Source organism: Solanum stenotomum, chromosome 11 (genome assembly GCF_019186545.1).
Source record: "Solanum stenotomum isolate F172 chromosome 11, ASM1918654v1, whole genome shotgun sequence".
In the NCBI taxonomy this organism is placed as follows: domain Eukaryota; kingdom Viridiplantae; phylum Streptophyta; class Magnoliopsida; order Solanales; family Solanaceae; genus Solanum; species Solanum stenotomum.
The window spans coordinates 921944-948420 of NC_064292.1; the positions used below are offsets into that span (position 1 = coordinate 921944).

The 26477-nt window shown below is 31.6% G+C and overlaps 2 protein-coding genes across 4 annotated transcripts; one reads left to right on the top strand and one right to left on the bottom strand.

Annotated features, from left to right (window-relative positions):
* The first annotated feature begins 114 nt into the window (after window positions 1-114).
* On the top strand, window positions 115-18166 carry LOC125844438 (uncharacterized). Its single transcript, XM_049523753.1, has 6 exons — window positions 115-551; window positions 2261-2772; window positions 2871-3059; window positions 3310-3429; window positions 16561-17021; window positions 17527-18166. Exons 1-6 carry the CDS (start codon window positions 115-117, stop codon window positions 18151-18153), a joined length of 2346 nt encoding a protein of 781 aa, XP_049379710.1. The 3' UTR covers window positions 18154-18166.
* On the bottom strand, window positions 7140-25866 carry LOC125844166 (uncharacterized). Of its 3 annotated transcripts, XR_007444113.1 has the most exons (6): window positions 25592-25866; window positions 22266-22517; window positions 20769-20912; window positions 20003-20689; window positions 19346-19703; window positions 7140-7267 (listed from the first exon to the last, which is right to left on the bottom strand). XR_007444113.1 is itself a non-coding variant. In XM_049523427.1 (5 exons), the coding sequence occupies exons 1-5, from the start codon at window positions 25688-25690 to the stop codon at window positions 19464-19466; spliced, it is 1419 nt and encodes a 472-aa protein (XP_049379384.1). In that variant the 5' UTR covers window positions 25691-25866; the 3' UTR covers window positions 19238-19463. The 3 variants fall into 3 exon arrangements, 2 of the variants coding, with proteins under 2 accessions (XP_049379384.1, XP_049379383.1); XM_049523427.1 differs by lacking the exon at window positions 7140-7267 and having other exon boundaries at window positions 19238-19700; XM_049523426.1 differs by lacking the exon at window positions 7140-7267 and having other exon boundaries at window positions 19238-19703.
* Window positions 25867-26477: the final 611 nt, after the last annotated feature.

A 26477-nucleotide genomic window follows, 5' to 3' on the forward strand; every position in this document is an offset into this window, starting at 1 on the left:
CTAGAATCGCTAAATCTTTATGGTTATAGTGGCTTACAATGAATAATATTTTTTGTGAAGCGTGTAAAATATTGTGTTCATCCACGATTATGGGCAATGAAGGATGATAAAAACATGACTCCAAAAGAGCTATTTGATCAAAATCATTCAAATGTATGTGTAGAAGCAGAGAAATCAATCAAAGATTTAGGAAATCCAGCTCTCATTCTATCAACACTTCTATGCACAATCAACTTCGCCGCGGTTTTCACAATCCCAGGAGGCTTTGATGACAAATCTGGACTACCTATTCTCTTATCAAAACCACAATATTCAGAGTTATGGATGTTGATGTTTTTCATAGGTGCAGCACTTTATGATTCAGTCTTCACAATGGGAACTGTGATATCAGTACTACTCTCAAAATTTGAATCTGATGATTTCTACATTGCTTTGCCAATCAAGTATTGTACAATCATTATTTCTGTTTATTATTCAACAGCATTCACAGTTTTAGGTTGTGTACAAGCTCTTAATGTTCAGAATATTTTTGTGGACAAAGATGTGTGGTGGTTAGTTTTTCTTTCAATGTGTCTTGGGTGGTATATGGGTTTAATAGTTTTAGATGTATGTTATATTGTCTTTGATTATGTCTACTATTTCATAAAATATTCCTTTCTTTTTAAAGGGAACAAATATGTAATGTGAAAAGGGTGTAGTTTGCAAGATTTGTTACATTTTTATTTATGTATTTTGTTGGAATTAATAAGAACTAGGTAAATTATCCGTACTTCGCACGGGATTGAACTATTTTATTAAGATTACATATGATCATTTGGTAATATTCGTATTTTTGATACATACACTACATTGTTAAGCACGTTTTATCTTAAGGCAAAGCGTTGCTCTAAAATCTTAAAGGCAATATTTTTAAATTTTCGTTTTTGTTATACAAAAAATATGATTCATAGAGAGATTTTAAGTATAAAAAAGAAGTGTAAGCAAAAATCCATGGAAAATAGTGTGTCAAAAGTAATTAAATTTTCGAAATTCCAAGAACTTATAAAGAACTACATCAGACATTAAAGAAGAGACCAAAAAGCCTCGAACAACAACACTCCCAAGTAAAGTGGAACATCACGTCCATACAAGAACATAATTAACTAAATTCTAATGGAGTACCTTCGGCTCATTTCTTATGAACCTCCATCAATCTTTTTTTTATTATAGCATGCCGTATCATGCATATGTTAAAAATGACCCTAAAATTGTTAGTATCATAAATGTTTTTCCTCATTGTCTCAGCCGGAGGGAGTTGGCTTGCACTATACTTTAATATTTATTCCAAATTTCAAAGATAAGATATTAATATTTAAAGCAAATAATATTCTGAATCTTGCTTGTAAAATAATTAATGTATTGTTTTTCTGTGAAGAGTGAGGAAAGACAAAAGAGTATAGAAAAGCTTTGTAATGAGATGGTATGTAGTATTTTTCATTTAGTGTATGTGAGATGGTGATGTCACATATGTATCTGGTCAGATTATTTCATGTATCTGATTTATTTATTAAATGTATATGTATTTTTTATTAAATATATATGAGTTGTTTTCTATCATGTATCTGAGATCTTTCTGTCATGATCTATCTATCATGATTTAGTGTGTTTCATTCGGTGTATCTCTAAGTTAATGAACATCATATGTAAGTTTCTCTCTATATTGCTCTACCAACCTCCTTACAAGATGAGTGCATTTTGTAATAGACACCTTGAAATGAATTCAAATCTATTTTGATGTGAAAAATAGACTTAGTTCATTCAATATAAAAAAAACTTGTGACAAAAACTCACAATAATAAATAACTTAACATATTTGAAAAGACATAAAAAAATGATTCTCTCAAAATTTTATTAGTCGCACAAATTGGAGAAAAAAAAATAGTAACATGTATTATTTGAAAATGAAGAAAAAATACTATAATTACAATAATTAATAATTAAAAATAGTTAAAAGACATAAAAATTTAATTAACTTTTAAATTTTATATATGTCACGTAAATTGAAACATGGTCGTCCATGTTTATCACAGGGAGGGAATCGTCTTGCACTACACTTAATGTTGTTCCAAATTTCAATTAGAAGATATTAATATTTTAAGCAAATAATATTCTGTATGTTACTTGTAAAATAATTAAAATTTTATTCCATAATGACTACTTATTTATGTTTAACCCAAATATTCTATTTTATTTATTACTCGTTAATTTTTTTTACTACTAGCAAGTTAGCTATAATGGGAAGAAATCGCACCAATTCAATAAGTCATCGTGAATCTGCAGCTTACACTGCAACTAAGTGTAACGACCCAAAATCGATTGAACTTTTACGCGATTTTTGGAGAGAAGAAGTTGTTTCCCCAATCGATAATCGTGGTGACACGATTCTCCATTTTATCGCCATTCATGGCAATGTGAGTGCGCTAAAATTACTTATCGAGGAACGACCAATAAGCGGTCAAGATTTAAAGATTCAAAATAAAGATGGAAACACGGCTTTGCACGAAGCTGCTAGGTTCGGACGATTAGAAATTGTGAAGGTGATGGTGAGTTTGGATAGCGAAATTTTATTCGAGAGGAATAGTAAGGGAGAGACACCAATTTATGTTGCGGCTGCGCATGGAGAAAAAGAAGTGTTTACTTTTCTAGCGGATAATAATTTGTGCGATGAATTTACTATGACAAGGAACGATGGAAGCAACGTACTTCATGCAGCCGTAGCTCACGAGTGTTACTGTAAGTGATATACTATTTAAGTTTAACTTCATAACTCTAGCTCTGATACCGTGTAAAGATAATTTTTAACCTATGATTTTATTTTGCATGAGGACCAGACTTTGCAATACAATTGTTGAAAATGTATCCAGAATTAGCAAGAAAACAGGACAAAAAGGGTTGGAGTGCATTAAATATATTGGCCACAAAGCATTTGTCTTTTAAGAGTGGATCCATTTATGCACTCGAACAAATGGGGACTGCCCCTTTTCTTCCTATGCAAACCCTTGAAACCTTTATATATTTCTGTAAGTATTTTTTTCATAATTATTACGCTATCTGTCTCGATATATGTGACATTATTTTATATATTTCTATAAGTACATTTTCATAACTATTACGTTATCCATTTCGATATACGTGACATCATTTGACTTGAGAAAGAAATAAGAGACTTTTGAGAAGTGTTTTTAAAAATATATTTTTGAAAATTTGATCAAACAGACTATAAGTTAAACTATATAAATTAATTTGTTTCTTCTTTTGATAATGGAACAGGCATACCAGCAATGTATGAAGAGTCAAAACCTAATTACAACTTGGAGGATCCACATACTACTACTATTGATCATGTTCTCATTAAAAGAAAAAGATCTTCATTTGTTAATTTCCTACTAGGTAAGGTATCTCCATGAAAACTACATGCAAGGATGGTACATTACAACAAATAAAAAAAATTGTGACAATTATTTTTTACTTATAATATAAGTGCCGCTATATAAATGTCTGGCGTCCTGAAGGTTTTTTCTGGACTATTAATTCCCGAATTACAATTTCTATATTACTAATTCCTGTGTAATAATATATTGAGATATGTTTTTGACCATTGGCTTTGTAGGTAATGCATGGTTGGGAGTAATGGATGATGAAAAGCAAAAGCATATTCTTGCATTAACATTAGCAAGAATATTGGTTAAGGAAGAAGATTGGAATTTCTATGCAAATAATTGTGTCGAAAATCCACTAATACAAGCAACAAAACTTGGTATAAATGAGTTAATCATTGAAATTATACAAAATTACCCTCAAACAATAGAAACCATAGATGAAGAGGGAAAAAATATACTACATATTGTAGTAGAACAAAAAAATAGGTTCATATTTGATTACATTATGAAAAATGTATCACACATAGATAGGTTGCTTGTTGATATTGATCATCATGGAAAGACCATATTGCATTTTGCAGCAAGTGTTGGATCACCATTCAAATTTTCTACAGAGGAACCACCAATTGAAAAAACAACAAGGGGTTATAAAACAGTGATACTCATGGCATGGGGTGTACTATGGTTTAAGGTATTTTCTAACTTGCTCTTAGCATGAACGTTCGATTTTTCGAGTTTCATACTTGTGACTTTTCTATCTGAATTAATATCAAAACACATCTTAACTATCAATTGTTTACTTTTTCTACATGATATATCAACATAGTTTAGGTAGAAAAAGTGAACAATTGATAGTTGCATATTGAGATATGTTCTGATAATAAATTGGTGATAGTTCAAGTAGAAAACTCACACTCTTGATAGTTCAAGTATGAAATTCGTTAAATCGAGATACATTAGGTGTGTTTCTGATTATTAAGTCTTGATCTTATATATAATTGAATGATAAAATATAGGCATAATACATAAATATGCCTTTTAACTTGACTTCAACAGACTTCTATGCCCTCCAACTTTGAGTGTGCAAAAGTAGATACTTAAACTTGTATAAAATTAAACAAATAACACATTTCTCCTACGTGGCATCCTACATGACAGTATTATGCCATTTGTGGCGTTATACATGTATTATGCCATATGATGCTTGTTCCTTTTTATACAAGTTTACATGTCTATTTGTGCACACCTAAAGTTGGAGGACATAGATGTCAGTTAAAGTCAAGTTAAAAGGACATATTTATGTATATAATGCCTAAAATATACTCACTTTGTGTCAATTTGTTTGTCTTACTTTCCTTTTTTGACAACTTTTTAATTCCAACTTTCCATCTGCCATATTCAAGACTACAAGATTAAATGACATGCATGTTATTACATTTTACATATGTTTAGTTTATAACCATGACATTCAAAACTCTTCTCTACTTTCTTAAACTTCTCATGCCAAGTCAAAATCAGGCAAATTACACCTTCATCATCACTTTGCTCACTACAACTAGAAATTACATTTAGTGGCAATGGATTTATCTTTGCCGTAAAAATATCATTAATGTCATTACATCCAGAGTATAATGAATAATTTTTTTGTGAAGCGTGTAAAATATTGTGTTCATCCACGTTTATGGACAATGAAGGATGATGAAAACATGACTCCAAAAGAGCTATTTGATCAAAATCATTCAAATGTATGCATAGAAGCAGAGAAAGCAATCAAAGATTTAGCAAATCCAGCTCTCATTCTATCAACACTTCTATGCACAATCAACTTCGCCGCGGTTTTCACAATCCCAGGAGGCTTTGATGACAAATCTGGACTACCTATTCTCTTATCAAAACCACAATATTCAGAGTTATGGATGTTGATGTTTTTCATAGGTGCAGCACTTTATGATTCAGTCTTCACAATGGGAACTGTGTTATCAGTACTACTCTCAAAATTTGATTCTGATGATTTCTACATTGCTTTGCCAATCAAGTTTTGTACAATCATTATTTCTGTTTATTATTCAACAGCATTCACAGTTTTAGGTTGTGTACAAGCTCTTAATGTTGAGAATATTTTTATGGACAAAGATGTGTGGTGGTTAGTTTTTCTTTTAATGTGTCTTGGGTGGTATATGGGTTTAATAGTCTTAGATATATGTTATAATGTCTTTGATTATGTTTACTATTTCCTTAATTATTCCTTTCTTTTCAAAGGGAACAAATATGTAATGTGAAAAGGGTGTAGTTTGCAATATTTGTTGCATTTTTATCTATGTATTTTGTTGGAATAATAAGAATTCTCCTTCAATTTTGTAGTATTTTTCATTCCGTTGAGATGGTTCTGTCATGTATCTGGTCTGGCCTATTTCTACTTTTACTTATATTTATTACTGTCAACCTCTTACACCTCCTTATTATATTGGGACATTAATGCATCTTCTCTTCATATTTCTAAATCATCTCAGTCTCACTTCTCTTATCTTCTTCACAGTACAGAGGTCACTCCAATTGTAGTGTGAAGAAGATATATGTTATAATGTCTTTGATTATGTTTACTATTTCCTTAATTATTCCTTTCTTTTCAAAGGGAACAAATATGTAATGTGAAAAGGGTGTAGTTTGCAATATTTGTTGCATTTTTATCTATGTATTTTATTGGAATTAATAAGAATTATTCTCCTTCAATTTTGTACCATATATTAATGAAGATGTTATCAGATACACACATCTCTTAAAATTAGGTTTGATTAATTATTTGTAATGAGACGATATGTAGTATCTGGTCAAACTATTCCATGTATTTGATTTGACGAATTTCTACTTCTACTTGTATTTATTACTGTCAACCTCTTACGCCTCCTTATTATTTTGGGACATTAATACATCTTCTCTTCACATTTCTAGATCATCTCAGTCTCCCTTCTCTTATCTTGTTCACACTACAGAGGTCACTCCAACAACATTCACAGTTTTAGGTTGTGTTCAAACTCTTAATGTTGAGAATATATTTATGGACAAAGGTGTATGGTGGCTACTTTTACTTTTATTATGTCAAGGGTTGTATGTGGTTTTAATAATCTTAGATATATGTTATATTGTCTTTGATTATGTAATGTATTATTTCCTTAGTTTATCCCTTCTTTATAAAAGGGAACAAACATGTAATGTGAATTATTACTATTTCTTCTGTTAAAATTTATATGATACATGAGTTGCATTAGGTTATTCTGAAGTAACTCGATATTAAAAGGTGATTATAATATTGAAGGTTTCGTCGTCTCTTGATCAGGTTTGATTTATACGAAAACTTTGTTCAAGTTTGATCAAGAAATTATGGCTATATCAAAGTCCATTTCCGTATAGACTTGCTTCGCACCTGTGTCAAAAGCCAGTTGAGTTTTACTCTTCAGTAAAAATGATCAAGCATTTCGCAAACTTGAATCCCCATAAAAAGTCCATCATTGAGTTAGGTTAGTGTGCTTTGCACGCTTTTCTCGAAGCTCACATTGAAGCTCATCGGTCAAGAAGTTGCATTCCGCTAATCTAACTTCGGGTTCGTTTATCCAACCAAGAAAGACATGGGGCTTTTGGGGCGTGGTAACTAAACACTTGGTGTTAGTTAGAACACATCATTATATAGTAGCTTTGAAGTTAAATTGACACCAGATAATGAAGTTCAAAGAAAAGGGAACAAATTGTCAAAAAGATTAAACCATTACTTCTTACATGTCAGCATATAGGATAGAAGAATTTACATATTGAACTATTCAATTTGGTAAGTGGCTACAGATAACACCACTCACCTTATTAACCATATTTGTTGAGAATTGGAAGCAAGCACCATCGTGTAAAAATGGCCTCAGCAAAGGGGCACAAGGTGAACGAAGAAAATCGCACTGGTGGGTAATAAGAGTATGATGACTAGCTAATGCTGCATTAAGAATTTTCCCCCTCCTCACCATCTGAAAATCCCAACACGTAAGCGCCTCCTCCTCCGTCATCATCATCATCATCATCACTGTCGACATCACCCAAATTCTCTCGTCTCTCAATATAAGCCAGTGCTTGCCTCCTGTGCAGACGTAAAACATGCATTATCATGTCCGGGGTGAGTGTTACCTGTGAATGGTCCTCTCGACTACGCCTATGAGCTTCCATTATCTGCTCACATCAAGACAAAGCAATGAAATTGTAAGAGTCGGTCAAAGAAGTAAGCAAAAGATGACGCCAAAGGGGGTTGAACATCTATTATATCTACATGAAAAGAAAATTTAACTATGTATAAACAATGTAATTTTCCGAACCCCCTTGACCTTAATTGGCTCCGCCCCTATAGACAACATGAACAAACCTTAACTATAGATATTCAGACATGAAAATTTCTAAGAGAACTACTAAGATTTGCACCTCTTGAACATCAGGAGGCAAAAGGAGTAACATCCTTAGATGTTGGAGCCCAAAGCTTTATGGTCTTTTCAATTCTCCTCCGGTAGAGCCAACAACCATTCAGTAAATTGTCTTGTATTACTAAGTTTCAAGACGTTCACTGAATCCTTCACGATGTTTTGGTGGCAGGTACTAGTACATCGAAGCCTTAGAGAGCCGTTGGACTCCAGACAAGTTGAGAGCTGTCAATATGGCTGGCCCACCCCATCCGGGCTTGCCCATTTTTGGTGTGGGCCAGTAAATGGTCGACCCAGCCCATAAGAATGTGGGCTACGGGCTTGCCGGGCTAGCCCTCTTTTAGTAAAAATATATTTTTTTATACTTTTTTAAATTAAATTATAATTTAAAAATATTATCATAAATATCGACAAGATAATATTACATGGTGTTAGTGTTACTACTTGTTAATCAAATCCACAAATAAAATTATCTTTATAATATTTATTAAGTTTGATTTCAAGTAAAAACATAAATAGCTAAATAAAAATATAAACCTAATTGTTTTCCAATGATCATATAAAACACAAAAACTATGACAATATTCCATAGGCTACGGCCTATGTAGTGATTCCTAGAAATTTTAGGGTATTTTTATATTACGTAATAAGTATTTTATAAACATAATTTGTATTTAAATTGTAATATTTCAAACTTTAAACTGATTTTGAGTTTAGACTGTTAATTTTAATACTCTATTTTATTTTTTAATTAATTTTTATTTGGCCCACAGGTCGACCCTATCCATATTTCTCAAGCCCCACAAATCGGTAGGCTTATTTAGGCCAGGCAAAAAAACTCTTTTCTTAAATGAGCTCCAAAAATCGTTGCCCAGCCTTATGGAAACGTGGTATATATATATATATATATACACATTAGTATTTTACATTATATGTGAACTTTAATTCAACAAAAAGATTTATAGAATCCTGACAGAAATAATATTTAAAGGAAAATGTTCAAGTTATATGAGTTAGAGTAAATATATGTTACATTAAAACAAAATACTTCNCAATATTCCATAGGCTACGGCCTATGTAGTGATTCCTAGAAATTTTAGGGTATTTTTATATTACGTAATACGTATTTTATAAACATAATTTGTATTTAAATTGTAATATTTCAAATTTTAAACTGATTTTGAGTTTAGACTGTTAATTTTAATACTCTATTTTATTTTTTATTTTTAATTAATTTTTATTTGGCCCACAGGCCGACCTTATCCATATTTCTCAAACCCCACAAATCGGCAGGCTTATTTAGGCCAGGCAAAAAAACCCTTTTCTTAAATGAGCTCCAAAAATCGTTGCCCAGCCCTATGGAAACGTGGTATATATATATACTAATATTTTACATTATATGTAAACTCTAATTCAACAAAAAGATTTATAGAATCCTGACAGAAATAATATTTAAAGGAAAAGGTTCAAGTTATATGAGTTAGAGTAAATATATGTTTCATTAAAACAAAATATTAGTCTATTTATACCCTTGTTATTTCATGCTTGACCTGAATCCTAATTTAGACTCTAAGATTTATCTTCACACCTTCAATTTAGTGCTAACTTCATCATAAGTTTCATTAATTAAAAGTATATCACCTCCAAATAACCTACGCACCATGACTTCATAACACCTTTCGTTGAATATAATGTTGCATTATTTCATCGATCACCAAGACAAATAAAAATAAATTATGGGTAGATTCCTACTCCCTAGTGCAACCCGACCACTACTTGGAATTTCTATAAGTCTCAACCAATTATTGTCTTTAATTATTTGGGTCTCGTCATCAATATTTATGCCTTTAATGGTCTTAATGTATGCCACATGTACATTTCTTATCTCCAAATATCTTCATAGAATTTTTCTTAGGACGTTTGTCATATAAGTGCTCTCTAAGTTAATGAACATTATATATAACTCTTTCTTCCTCTCTCTATATTACTTTACCAGTCTCCTTAATTACAAGATGAATGTCTCCTAACAAGTACCAAGATGGAATATTTTTTATTATAGAACATGATCTTGACATGAATTCGAACCGTTTCTCAAAAATAGACACACTCCTCCTCAATTTATCTAAACCAGTCTCTTTCACACTTTTATAGTGCGACTTAGTTTGATCACACTAGCCTTTACAAGTTAACATTTTTATAAATTCTCTTAATCTAATAATAATCTTAAATTTGTTCCAATAATAATTAATTGTCAATGCCTCCATATATTTTTGGAAAAATAATTCAAATATATTCTAATGTGAAAAATAGACACCATTATTCTAAAAATAAACAAAAAAAACTTGTGGAAAAAACTCACGATAATGAACAACATAAAATATTTAAACAGACAAAATATTCAAATGACTCTCAAAATGCTATTAGTGCCACATAAATTGGGAAAGAAGTAGTCACATATGTCATTTGAAAATGACCAAAAAAACACTCAAGTTACAATAATTAACAACTAAAAATATTTGAAAGACATAAAAAATTGGTTCTTTTGATATTTTATATGTGCCACGTAAATTGACACATAAAAAGTAATATATCTTATTTGAAAATTATGGAAAAAGTAATAGAAATTACAACAACTAACAACTTAAAACATTAAAAAATCATATAAAAATTTGAATACCTTTCCGAATTCCAACAGTCTCATATAATTGAGACAAAAAAATAAGGAAAAATTAGCAATCAAGTCATAATAACTAATATAATTAGTTAAAACAACAACACTTTAAAATATTTATTTAAAATGTCAGAATGGCAATATTTTAGGAAATAATTTGTATTCAAATTTTATTATTTAAATTTCCTTTTATTTATCAAAACAATTGGACCAAATTCTAAACCAATAATTCAAGAAATTTCTCGATTGTTAAACAAAATATCTATATTAATTCAAGAAATTTCTCGATTGGCAAAGGTAATTTCCATTATTTACTGAGATTTATTTCAATTTGCTTCTTAAAATTACCGATTATGGTGTATATTCCGGATTGTATATATCACGGATTTTCAGTCACTTTTATTTTTATTTTTATGTGATTTTGTTTAGATATTCATCAAATACTTATGTATTTCAGAATTTTAGTCTTTTAAAAAAAATTAATTTTTTTTGTGATTTTGTTTTAATTTTTCAAATTTAGTAGAATCTAAAAATTCATTTATATGTTTATTTTGTTTGATTTTTAGTACATTTATATTTGATAATATTGAAGTTTGCTTTTAGGGTTTTAGATTTTGGGGAAAACATTTGATTGACTACAATGACGGAAGAATAACTAGAGGTATACCAAATAATATTCAAAATTTTGGGGAATTTCCCTCGTTTGATTGTATTATAAGTAAGACATTTTTTGTATTTTAATCATAACTGTATTAGTAAGACATTTTTTGTATTCATGTGTATTCTCTCTGCAGTTTTAATTATAACTATATTAGGAAGACATATTTTTGTATTTTATTTTGTTAAAGCAATATAAGTTTGATGAAAACATAATATATAAAATTGTGATGAATACATTATTAGAAGGGAAATACAAACTTATTTGGTATTTATTTAGCGTTTGGAATACAAAATGATATTGAAATACATCCTGATTTTTGAAATACAAACTGATATTGAAATACATCCTGATTTTTGGAATATAAACTGATCCAGAGAAATAGTAACTACAATTTTAAAGTGAAATAATAATAATATAACAAGACTGGATATTGAAATATAAATACAATTTAGTTTGAATACAACTTATTCTATGTTTTATGTTTTCACCAAAAATGTATTTTCAATGTCATTTTATTTTACTACTAATTTGTATTTATATATTTTTTTTCCCTTAAACTAGAATGCCAAAAGAGTTGTATTCATTATAATTCTATACCAACATTTTTTTGTATTTTAAGTTATATATATCTTTAGGTATATAGATTGTATTCTATTTTTCATATAATTTAAATTTGTGACTCATATAATTTTTCAATTACACTTTAAAGTAATTACACGTTAAATACACGAAAATAAAATAAATTCATAACATGAATATGAATACATTTCGGTTGAACACATATTCAAAGAATTCCAAACAAGTAAATATATAAAACAGAGGGCATTAGAAATTGGGAAACAATTTCACTCTAATAAGATATAAAATTCAAGCATCATTAACTAAACAATACGCGGTCCATTCCTACATGAACGCCTATTGTGCCCCTTAAACCCACAAATACTGCAAGAATTCTTGTTCTTCTTCCCATATAGCTCGATGTACGCCTTGTCACGATACTTCTTGGATGGCCTTCCAGGTAGCTAGCTTCATAAAGAAAAAATATAGAACACGCACTCAATACATACTGATTTGTATTTACATACAAAGATTTCACCTTTTAGCTCGACTACAATAAATTGAATCCAATATTTAATTGTATCTAGAACTTACTACAAGGCAACAAATATTGGTATACAATTCTTAATTACTTTATGATTTTTAATCCCTAGTTGTACTCTGTTCAGCATATCACAATTTTTATGACTCTATCCCTATATTATTGTTATTATTTACATTAACTTAATGNGCTCGACTACAATAAATTGAATCTAATATTTAATTGTATCTAGAACTTACTACAAGGCAACAAATATTGGTATACAATTCTTAATTACTTTATGATTTTTAATCCCTAGTTGTACTCTGTTCAGTATATCACAATTTTTATGACTCTATCCCTATATTATTATTATTATTTACATTAACTTAATGGGATACAAAATATCGTAAAAAAACAGCTTCCAAACTAAAAAAACAAACAATTTTATTCGTTCTACATCATAATTTGATACAAAATATCCAAAAAAAAAAAGGGGATACGAAAATCTCATATTGTTACTGTTTACATTAAGAAATGGGATACAAAAATATTGTATGCATTCAAATAAAAAGAAAACATCTACGAAACTAAAAAAATCAAGAACTTTCAATCGTTCTACATCATAATTTGGATACAAAACATCCAAAAAAAACTAAAAATATCAAACCATACAAAGATTTCACCGATTTCATTAGAAAAAAATCAACCCACTATTATAGTCGAGATATATGAATATATCATCCAAACAAATAAAATAATCGACTGAAACAAAAATACCTGATGTCAAAATTTCTTGAATTCAATGAAACTGACGAAATTATTGATACAAAAATATTCTATGCATTCAAATAAAAAGAAAACAGCTACGAAACTAAAAAAAGTCAAGCACTTTCAATCGTTCTACATCATAGCTTGGATACAAAACATCCAAAAAAAGCTAAAAATATCAAATCATACAAAAATTTCACCGATTTCGAAAAAAATCAACCCACTATTATAGTCGAGATATACGAATATATCATCCAAACAAATAAAATAATCGACAAAAATAAAAATACCTGATGTCGAAATTTCTTGAATTCAATGAAACTGACGAAATTATAGTCGTGAATTTTGAAAACCTCCGTTTCAAGAATATGGCGAATTCAACTCGAAGAAGCTTTGAAAATTATGAATTGAATGATTCGGAAGACAAAACTATTTTTTGCAATTATTTTTTAGGAATTCTTAAGAACAAGGCAAAAAAAACGCTCGAAAGAAAAAATGGCAACATATGCTCTTTCAAAACGTAATTGATTTATATTTAAAATCTTTTTTTCCTTTTTGAATTTTCTGTTTCATGATTTTATCTATTTTGTTATTAATTATTTGTATTCTTTCAAATTAATCAAACTAAAATAAATACATAACTCATCTCTTAACAAACTAAAATATTGTCATTTTAAATAAATAGTAAAACTATTGTTAAGGAGTCCCACTAAAAATTAAAATATTGTTATTTTGAAAATTTTCCCAAAAAATAATATAACATTTATTGGGTCTAGGCTGGCACAGGCTCCTTAGCTAGTATTACATATTTTTGATAAAATTTTCGTTATTTAAGTAAATAAACTTGATCACATATTAATTAAAAGAGGTGCAAAATTTAATATCTTTTATAAAAACAATATTTTATATGTAATTAATATATAAAATAAATATTTTTAGAGTTTATCGAAAATAGTCTTTCTGATAATAAGATACAGTTAAATCAGCCTAGCCTCTCTAAACTCAACTTGCGGGGAATTTTAATATTGAGGGGCCTTAGTGGCTCCCCTATAGCAGGTAGTGGCGGAGCCACCTTAGGATTCATCCGAACCTCGGATGGAAAATTATATTATTTATACATGGTTAAAATAATTTTTTAGGTATATATAGTAAATGTCAAATCCCTTTTGACTATTTCGTATATTTATTTCTGAACACCTTATTGAAAATTCTGGCTCTGCTACTGCTAGGAGGACAAGTCTATCACACGGAGGGAGTTGTCTTGCACCATACTTTAATATTTATTCTAAATTTCAAAGATAAGATATTAATATTTAAAGCAAATATATTCTGAATCTTGCTTGTAAAAGAATTAATGTATTGTTTTTCTGTGAAGTGTGAGGAAAGACTAAGAAGAGTATAGAAAAGCTTTGCAATGAGATGATATGTACTATTTTTCATTCAGAGTAAATGTTATGGTTCTTTCATATATATATATATAATGGTTAGATTATTCTATGTATCTGATTTATTTATAAAATGTATCTATATTTTTTATTAAATATATATGAGTTGTTTTCTATTATGTATCTGATCAGAATGTTATTTTTATGTATTTGAGATCTATCTGTCATGATCTAGTGTGTTTTCTTCAGTGTATCTCTAAGTTAATGAACATCATATATAAGTATCTTTTTCTCTCCTAATTCCTATATTGTTCCACCAATCTCCTTACAAGATGAATGCATTTTGTAGTAGACACCTTGAAATGAATTCAAATCTATTTGATGTGAAAAATAGACTTAGTTCATTCAATATAAAAAAAACTTGTGCCAAAAACTCACAATAATAAACAACTTAAAATATTTGTAAAGACATAAAAAAATGATTGACTCTCAAAATTTTATTAGTGTCACATAAATTGAAAAAAGAAAAATAGTAACATATATTATTTGAAAATGACGAAAAAACACTCTAATTACAATAGTTAACAATTTAAAATAGTTGAAAAACATAAATATTTAAAATAGTTGAAAGACATAAATATTTAAAATTTAATTAACTTTTAAAATATTATATATGTCACGTAAATTGAAACACGAGTCAGCCGACCATGCGTATCACACGGAGGGAGTCGTCTTGCACTACACTTAATGTTGTTCCAAATTTCAATTAGAAGATATTAATATTTAAAGCAAATAATATTCTGAATGTTACTTGTAAAATAATTAATATTTTATTCCATAATGACTACTTATTTATGTTTAACCCAAATACACCATCTTATTTATTCCTCTTTAAATTTTTTTACTACTAGCAAGTTAGCTATAATGGGACGAAATCGCACCAATTCAGTAAGTCATCGTGAATCTGCAGCTTACACTGCAACTAAGTGTAACGATCCAAAATCGATCGAACTTTTACGCGATTTTTGGAGAGAAGAAGTTGTTTCCCCAATCGATAATCGTGGTGACACGATTCTCCATTTTATCGCCATTCATGGAAATGTGAGTGCGCTAAAATTGCTTATCGAGGAACGACCAATAAGTGGTCAAGATTTAAAGATTCAAAATAAAGATGGAAATACGGCTTTGCACGAAGCTGCTAGGTTCGGACGATTAGAAATTGTGAAGGTGATGGTGAGTTTGTATGGTGAAATTTTATTCAAGAGGAACAGTAAGGGAGAGACACCAATTTATGTTGCGGCTGCACATGGAGAAAAAGAAGTGTTTGCTTTTCTAGCGGATAATAATATGTGCGATGAATTTACTATGACGAGGAACGATCGAAGCACCGTACTTCATGCAGCCGTAACTCACGAGTGTTATTGTAAGTGATATACTATTTTAGTTTAACTTCATGAATCTAGCTCTATACCGTGTAAAGATAATTTTTAACCTATGATTTTATTTTGCATGAGGACCAGACTTTGCAATACAATTGTTGAAAATGTATCCAGAATTAGCAAGTAAACATGACAAAAAGGGTTGGAGTGCATTAAATATATTGGCCACAAAGCATTTGTCTTTTAAGAGTGGATCCATTTATGCACTCCAACAAATGGGGACTGCCCCTTTTCTTCCTATGCAAGCCCTTGAAACCTTTATTTATTCCTGTAAGTACTTTTTCATAACTATTACGCTATCCGTCTCAATATATGTGACATCATTTGACTTGAGAATGGAACAGGCATACCAACAATGTACGAAGAGTCAAAACCTAATTACAACTTGGAGGATCCACAGACTACTACTATTGGTCATGTTCTTATTAAAAGAAAAAGATCTTCATTTGTTAATTTCCTACTAGGTAAGGTATCTCCATGTATAAACTACATACAAAGATGGTACATTACAACAATTAAAAAAATTGTGACAATTAATTTTTACTTATAATATAAGTGCCGCTATATAAATGTATGGCATCCTGAAGGTTTTTTCTGGACTTTTAATTTTCGAATTATAATTTCTGTATTACTAATTCCTGCGTAATAATATATATTGATATATGTTTTTGACCATTGGCTTTTGTAGGTAATGCATGGTTGGGAGTAATGGATGATGAAAAGCAAAAGCATATTCTTGCATTAACATTAGCAAGAATATTGATTAAGGAAGAAGATTGGAATTTCTATGCAAATAATTGTGTGGAAAATCCACTAATACAAGCAACAAAACTTGGTATAAATGAGTTAATCATTGAAATTATACAAAATTACCCTCAAACAATAGAAACCATAGATGAAGAGGGAAAAAATATACTACATATTGTAGTACAACAAAAAAATAGGGTCATATTTGATTACATTATGAAAAATGTATCACACATAGATAGGTTGCTTGTTGATATTGATCATCATGGAAAGACCATATTGCATTTTGCAGCAAGTGTTGGATCACCATTCAAATTTTCTACAGAGGAACCACCAATTGAAAAAACAACAAGGGGTTATAAAACATTGATACTCATGGCATGGGGTGTACTATGGTTTAAGGTATTTTCTAACTTGCTCTTAGCATATGAAGGTTCGATTTTTCGAGTTTCATACTTGTGACTTTTCTATCTGAATTAATATCAAAACACATCTTAACTATGGTTATCAGTTGAAGCCAAGTTAAAAGAACATCATGTATTATGCCTAAAATTTACTCACTCTGTTTCAATTTTTTTGTCTTACTTTCCTTTTTTGACAACTTTTTATTTCCAACTAGACATATTTAACACCACACGATTAAATGACATGCATGTTATACATTCTACATATGTTTAATTTATAACCATAACATTCAAAACTCTTCTCTACTTTCTTAAACTTCTCATGCCAAGTCAAAATCAGACAAATTACACCTTCATCGTCACTTAGCTCACTATAACTAGAAATTACATTTAGTGGCAATAGATTTATCTATGCCGCAAAAATATCATTAATGTCATTACATCCAGAATCGCTTAATCTTTATTGTTATATTGGCTTACAATGAATAATATTTTTTGTGAAGCGTGTAAAATATTGTGTTCATCCACGTTTATGGACAATAAAGGATGATGACAACATGACTCCAAAAGAGCTATTTGATCAAAATCATTCAAATGTATGCATAGAAGCAGAGAAAGCAATCAAAGATTTAGCAAATCCAGCTCTCATTCTATCAACACTTCTATGCACAATCAACTTCGCCGCGGTTTTTACAATCCCAGGAGGCTTTGATGACAAATCTGGACTACCTATTCTCTTATCAAAACCACAATATTCAGAGTTGTGGATGTTGATGTTTTTCATAGGTGCAGCACTTTATGATTCAGTCTTCACAATGGGAACTGTGTTATCAGTACTACTCTCAAAATTTGATTCTGATGATTTCTACATTGCTTTGCCAATCAAGTATTGTACAGTCATTATTTCTGTTTATTATTCAACAGCATTCACAGTTTTAGGTTGTGTACAAGCTCTTAATGTTGAGAATATATTTATGGACAAAGATGTGTGGTGGTTAGTTTTTCTTTTAATGTGTCTTGGGTGGTATATGGGTTTAATAGTTTTAGATGTATGTTATATTGTCTTTGATTATGTTTACTATTTCCTTAATTATTCCTTTCTTTTTAAAGGGAACAAATATGTAATGTGAAAAGGGTGTAGTTTGCAAGATTTGTTGCATTTTTATCTATGTATTTTATTGGAATTAATAAGAATTCTCCTTCAATTTTGTACTATTTTTCATTCCGTGTATGTGAGATGGTTCTGTCATGTATCTGGTCAGACTATTCCATGTATCTGATTTGGCCTATTTCTACTTCTACTTATATTATTACTGTCAAACTCTTACACCTTATTATATTGGGACATTAATGCATCTTCTCTTCACATTTTAAATCATCTCAGTCTCCTTTCTCTTATCTTGTTCACACTACAGAGGTCACTCTAACGTGTCCCAAATTTCTTTGTTTGTTTAATCTAATCTTTCTCAATATATATACCCACACATCCATCTCAATACTCTTATTTTTGAAATTTTTGTTTTCTGAATATGAGAGTTTTTAACTGGCCAATACTTTGTTCCACACAACATACTTGGTCTATGCGTTGCTTTGTAAAATTTACCTTTAAGTTTTGGTAGTACAATCTTATCGTACAAGACTTCATAGTCGAGTCTCCATTCCATCCATCTTGCACCAATACGATGTGTGACATCATCATTGATATATCCATTTTCTTGGATTTATTAGTTAAAGACCTAAAATACTTGATTCTTCCTCTCTTAGGGATGATTGGTGTATCCAATCTCACTTTCATGCCAAGCTAACCTCATGTATTAAGTCACTAAACTTGCACTCCAAGATATGTCTCCACACCACCAGCCTAAGATCAACTACACCAAGACTCTCGTTAATCAAAACTATGTCAAACAATAGAAACCATAGATGAAGAGGGAAAAAATATACTACATATTGTAGTAGAACAAAAAAATTGGTTTATATTTGGTTACATTATGAATCCCCATAAAAAGTCCATTGACTTAGGTTAGTGTGCTTTGCACGCTTTTCTCGAAGCTCATATTAAGCTCATCGGTCAAGAAGTTGCATTCCGCTAATCTAACTTTGGGTTCATTTATCCAACCAAGAAAGACATGGGGCTTTTGGGGCATGGTAACTAAACACTTAGCGTTAGTTAGAAAACATCATTATAATGAAGTTCACAGAAAAGGGAACAAATTATCAAAAAGATTAAACCATTACTTCTTACATGTCAGCATATAGGATAGAAGAATTTACATATTGAACTATTCAATTTGGTAAGTGGCTACAGATGACACCACTCACCTTATTAACCATGTTTGTTGAGAATTGGAAGCTAGCACCATCATGTAAACAAGGCCTCAGCAAAGTGGTACAAAGTGAACGAAGAAAATCGCGCTGGCAGGTAAGAGAAGTATGATGACTAGCTAATGCTGCATTCAGAATTTTCCCCCTCCTCACCATCTGAAAACCCCAACACGTAAGCGCCTCCTCCTCCGTCATCATCATCATCATCACTGTCGACATAACCCAAATTCTCTCGTCTCTCAATATAAGCCAGTGCTTGCCTCCTGTGCAGACGTAAAACATGCATTATCATGTCCGGGGTGAGTGTTACCCGTGAATGGTCCTCTCGACCACGCCTATTAGCTTCCATTATCTGCTCACATCAAGACAAAGCAATGAAATTGTAAGAGTCGGTCAGATATTAGACAACCAGTGGCAAAGCCAAGAGTTTTACTAGAGGGGTTGAAAGTATGAAGAAGTAAGCAAAGGAAGACGCCAAAGGGGGTTCAACATCTATTATATCTACATGAAAAGAAAATTTAACCATGTATAAACAATGTAATTTTCCGAACCCCCTCGGCCTTACTTGGCTCTGCCCCTATAGATGACATGAACAAACCTTAACTATAGATATTCAAACATGAAAATTTCCAAGTGAACTACTAAGATTTGCACCTCTTGAACATCAGGAGGCAAAGGAGTAACATCCTTAGATGTTGGAGCCCAAAGCTTTATGGTCTTCTCAATTCCACATGTAGCAAGAACAGGGATACAAGGATGGGGTTTCAGCTGATTTACAATGTGTCGATCACCAACCATCACGCGGACAAGCTTGGCGTCCTTTTTCTTCCAGATAAATATATGCCCACAATCAGACCCGGTCAGCACATATTCGTCAGTGGGACCAAAGAAACTCACTCCTTTAACTGTTTGTGAATTTCTATGCCCTGAATAAACTTGTGGCTTTTCTAGCTTGTTCAAATCTTCACCTTGCAACGACAAAGGAACTGGACCCAACCCCATGTTCTTCTGAAACAAGTATATCAGTTCGTCGTTGTATGAGACCAGCAATTCACTTGTGTTTGAGTAAGCCAGTGCTGTGATGTGAACATCGTGTGTCTTAATCAGGTGATGGGGACAAAATGTGTCGATTGGCCTATCAGAACTGGTTCTTGCATCCAGCTGGTACATTCTGATGTCATATACACGGGCATATTCATCGGAACCTCCTACAGCAAAATAATTTGGATTTCTTGGGTCTATCACTATGCCATTCAACCTTATGCTGCCCGACTGCTTATTGTTTTCCGTGAATGAAGAGCACCGAAAAAGCTTTGAGGAAGAATTACTTCGCAGATCATACTGCAAAATAATGCAAGTCATGGAAAATTAACATGGGGAAAGAGAACAATGTAACAAGGTACTGCACGTGGCAACCTACGTGTTGAACAAAACCATCTTCACCGCAGCTATAAAGTATGTAGGGACTTCCTGGTTCAACAGCAAGCTTATGTACACGACCTTGGTGCTTACCTACTTTTTTTGTTTCTACCCGACCATTCTCCAGCACTAAACCAAGCCTCACCTGCAGCAGTGTTTGCAATACATCAAAAATAAGCAAATACGAGTCAGAGCCACAATCATCTTCTTTGGCCTTTGACAAATTAGGAGTATCAAGCGGCAAACTCGGCAGGTCTAAGTCTCCCAAACAATCATAGTACGGCTGCTCATCTAATATAAAATCAATGAGCAGATTTCATCTCCCCTTCCCCATACCATAGCTGGAAGGAATAGTGTATCCACAGAATAGAGAGTGCGGGCCAACTACAACAACAACATACCCAGTGCAATCCCACAAGTGGGGTCTAAGGAATGGGAAGGGTAGTGTATACGCAGGTCTTACCACTACCTCTCAGCTCAAGGACAGGCATATCAAAGCAGTTGGGGAAAAGAAATAACAAAAGTGAAGAAGCCACGACAAAATACTAAAGATAGCATGACAAAGCATTCTGAAGAAAGGAACAATTACTACAACATAATAATACTATAATCTAAGTACAAGAAACAACAAATAGTAACAAAAATCGAAGTAAAAGAAACAATAGACAGTACCAGAAATCGAAGAACAAACAAGTACAAGAATAATACTACAACTACTAGTATTATGGAAGAATAAGGGCCTGTTTGGATTGGCTTTTAGCTTATGACTTATAAGCCAAAATGGATTTTGGCTTTAAAATAAGTGCTTATAAGCACTTTTTAACTTTACCCAAACACTTCAAAACTGCTTAAAAGCTATTTTGGCTTAAAAGCACCTAAAATAAGTCAATCCAAACGGGCACTAAGTTAGATAACTCTCAACTACCAAATCAAGAGGTCTAAGCTATTGATTAATAATACAGAAACTACAGATGGATGTACACGTATATATGCAGATAAAATATGGTTATAAATTAATACGAGGACAAAAGAAAATGTCACATAAAGACTAATGCCAGAACTATTCAAAGAAGTTACTATGTTAAGGGAGCAGATCAACTAATACTGATATTAATGAAATAAAATTATAAACAACCAAGTGTTCGGAACAGAGTGCACAAATCATAGTTTATGTAGTTGAGAGGATAGTCAAAAGAAGCACAGAGGATGCCATAAGGAATCCAGTAGGTAACTATTGAATATCTTTAAAATGCATGACCTCTTCCACAATATGACAGGACCCTTCCTTTTTTATTCAAGTCCACAATTTATTGACACTCGCTACAAGTTCTTTGTTATTAAGACCATGAATTTGGTTATATTATCAACAAGAGAACTCCCCCATTAGGTAGAAATCATGGCAGCAACAGACAGTAGACCTCTTCAATAAAACATTTGCTCTACATCTTTTGTCTCCTATATTCCACATATTATAGCGCATAGGACGGGAGAACATCACCTGGCCATCAGCAGATGCAGTTATTATTTTACGATCATCCGTGAAGGGCATGAACTTGGTCTGGAAAATATTGTCCATGTGACCTGATGGATAAGAAAATTTTGAGGTTGACGTTGCCCAGTCCCATAGTATTACTCTTCTGTCATCAGAGCCCGAGACAAGAACATCACCAGTGGCATTGAAGTCTATCGTGTTTACACATCCTTCATGACCGGTTAACTTGCCATATAAATCAAGACGCTTGACCATAGCCTGCCCCACAAGATCACAAAAGGAATGCTTTCAGTGGCTCATGTTGGTGTTTTTTAAAAATGGGGCAGCACAAAAAGATTAAAAATGTTTCTCCATGGATTGAAATGACTTTTAATAGCTTTCAATAATTTTATTAAGCATTTAGAGGCTTTAAATAGCCAACATAAAACACATAATCTGCATAATTTAAAATTTAAAAATCCTAAAATATCTCAACAACTAAAACAACCTAACTAAAATTCAAAATTCAAATTTATTCAAACTAAATAACTTATTTTGCTAAAAGTTACTGCAGTAACTAAAAGCAAACTTCAACACTCCTCCTTTGCTTTAGTTACTGCAATTGAAAAAAATGTTCCTCCTCAATTTTTGCTTTGGTAGTTGATGCTGGATTTTTTTCATTGTTATTGAACTTGCAAAATTTCTTCTTTTTTCTTTTTCTTTTTTTGATTTTGTTCTTCAAAAACACATGCGATGATATTGTCTTGTGTAGAAGTTTTTTTGAAAGTGCTTTAATCTGAACTTTTGTATGATTTGCAGAGAGAGGTTGTAAGGGTTTTTCTTCTATCACAACATCACATATCACATAGGTTTCAAAATATGACTTTATTCTCACAGGCCANTCAAGACGCTTGACCATAGCCTGCCCCACAAGATCACAAAAGGAATGCTTTCAGTGGCTCATGTTGGTGTTTTTTAAAAATGGGGCAGCACAAAAAGATTAAAAATGTTTCTCAATGGATTGAAATGACTTTTAATATCTTTCAATAATTTTATTAAGCATTAAGAGGCTTTAAATAGCCAACATAAAACACATAATCTGCATAATTTAAAATTTAAAAATCCTAAAATATCTCAACAACTAAAACAACCTAACTAAAATTCAAAATTCAAATTTATTCAAACTAAATAACTTATTTTGCTAAAAGTTACTGCAGCAACTAAAAGCAAACTTCAACAGCTCATAATATATCAGCTTCTACAATTCTAGGGTACATGAATTGTCAAACATCTTAGATATAGAAAAATAGAACTCCACGTAGATTTTTAATTACCGTCACACCTTGTGTGGAAACATCTGCATACTAAAGTATGACTAAGGAAAATAAGTAGCAGCAGATACTATTAGCATATTAACCATCACAGAATATGAAAGACATCATTATTTATTTATCTTCATACATTTTGAAAAAAAAAAATCACATTATTTGAAGATAAATAGTATCATTATTTACCGAACAAATTTCCTACATAGATTGAACTACCTTTACTTTAAATGAAATTGTGCACACTAAAGTGTTACTTAGAAAGAAAATTAAGTAGCAAAGAAACTTGACCATTACACAATGTGAAATTCGTAATTATTTATTTAACTTAATTATTATTTTAATAATCATGTCTATACCAACTTGCGCCCGCCTCGACTAATTCCATGAGGTACATGCTACCTCCCACCAGCACAGGTATTGGGGTGACTCTGTCAACCAACGGTTGGACAGATTGGAAAAAACCACCTAGTGTTTTTGCCACTACTAGGAATCTGGGATTTGAATCTAAGACCTCGTGATTCTCAATCTATTCCATTGACTACTAGACCACATCCGTGGGTGCAAAAGGCATCATTATTTATTAATCTTGGCATATGATATGTGCCAATAAACTGATGGAACTTAATTCCATCCGTAGACTAATACCCCCTCCGCAAGCCCATAACTATCACTCAACGGATGTACCTCACTTACGATCATCGTACATCTTTTGCATAGTCCATTTTGGATCAGCTCAAGTATAACGGCAACGACACCGCATCCCACAACAAACTCTAAGATTCTAGCAACCATTTCCTACGTATCAAAGAGTAGTTGCCAATTATCAAGACAATGAATCGGATTCACTCACATCCAGCTAATACTTAACTTCATTGCATGCTATCTGTTTACTACTTCTCAGACTTATTACTACTCCTTCCGTTCCATTTTGCTTGAACCTACTTCCTTTTCAGTCTTTACCTAAAAAAATGACCCCTTCCCAAATGAGAAGCTTTTAGAGCCACACAAATAGTATCGTAGGTTTAGACTACAAGTTTCAAAAGAATTGACTTGTTTAGTACCACAAGTTTCATAAGTCTTCATTTCTTTCTTGAACTCCATGCCCAATCAAATAGGTTCACATAAATTGAAACGGAGAGGGTAGCAATCTACTATTGTATTAAGTCTAAAGGCTTAATACCTAACAAAGCTTATCACTGTCATCAATACGACCCTTTATGCTTTCCTACATCATTTTCTTGTTATTATTTACAACTATTTTGTATTCACGCTGATAGTGCCCTTCTATCATGATTGTTAGACTTTAAGCATCCACAAAATGACCACATCTTACCAGGTACAATAACTCTGTGCTTGTCTTTTTAAGAGCTTCTTGAGTAAATTGATACACGATTATATCAGTTAGCCTCAATCCAAGCTAGTTGAGTCAGCTACGATAATCCTATGTATAACTTTTTATTTCCTCAAAGCACGTGACATTCTTTCCCTTCCTTTTTAATTCCAAACTTCTTACTTTACCTTCATAAGATTATAACCCCACAAATATCTATGACTTATTTTAATCCACGAGTTTCAAAAACCACCCTTTTATTTCCATTCTCAACTTCATATCCAATCAAACACATCACATAAATTGGGAAGGAGAGAGTAGTACATCATTAACCGAGTCGGAAACAACCTCTCTACCTCCCACGTCTCAAGATAGTGGTAAGGTCCGCGTACACTCTACTCTACTCTCCCCAAAACCCACTTGTGAGATTATACTATGCATGTTGTTGTTATAGAGTAGTACATCAGTACAGTTCAAGTGATCCTTGACCACAAATTTAATCAAACTCTATCCATTCATTACAAGGCCATTAACAATTCATCACAAAATGGCTCCAAACTACTCAAAATTCATACTTTTTCACACCCCACAACAAGTTCAAACCCAAAAAGGGTAAATCAGACCCAAAATCACAAATCCAAAGAAATATGTATTTAGCTACAAGAAATTAGGTAAAAAAAAAAAAGAATTCAAACCTCAGAAGCAGAAATTCTTCTAGAGAAATTTCTAGGCTTAGAAAACCCAATTTCTCTTTTATAAAACTCCATCAAATCACCCTTGTACAGCTTCTCCATTTGCTACACCTCTTTAATCAATCTTGATGATGAACTATAGAAATTGAAGTAGTGAGATTTAGCAGAGAGTAAAGTAAAAGCATGATGACAATTTTGTGAAACAGCAAAGAGTGTAACAGTATGGGAAGCACCTGGTTGATTGACACTTCACACCTATAAGAGACACCTACATTTTTGTTACCAAATTTTTTGACATTATTTTATACCTCACACAATTTGATAATAGTTGACTTGTTACCTCTCTTTTTTATTTCACCAATAGGTGAATCAAAAATATATAAATAAAAAAAACGATTCAGTGCATTAAATTCTCGCTATGCATAGAGTTGGGAAGGAATGGATAAGAATATATTATTGATAGTAGATTAAACTCTTTGCTATGTGCTTAGTTGGAAAGAGGTGAATCACAAAAATCAACATTATAATGAATTACTCGTCTATTTGTCTTAATCATGTCCATCTTTCAAAAATATAAATTTTGAATTATATTTTATGATTTTATCCAATTAAATATAAAATAAATTCATCTTGAGATTAGTTATTCTTTATCTGTGGTACCAAACGAAGATTTAAGATGAAATATGTAAAGTGGACTATCTACACCTCCTATCCACTTGCTTTGTGGGACTCCTAGTGGAATTTACGTGGCTTTTGCCTTAGTTTTACCATTTTAACTTTTACTAATAGATAATTATAGTTTATAAAATAGCTCCTAAATATATAATTTTATGTATTAAAGGGGGAAATGATTATGTTATGATCCAATTTACAATAACATACTCATACT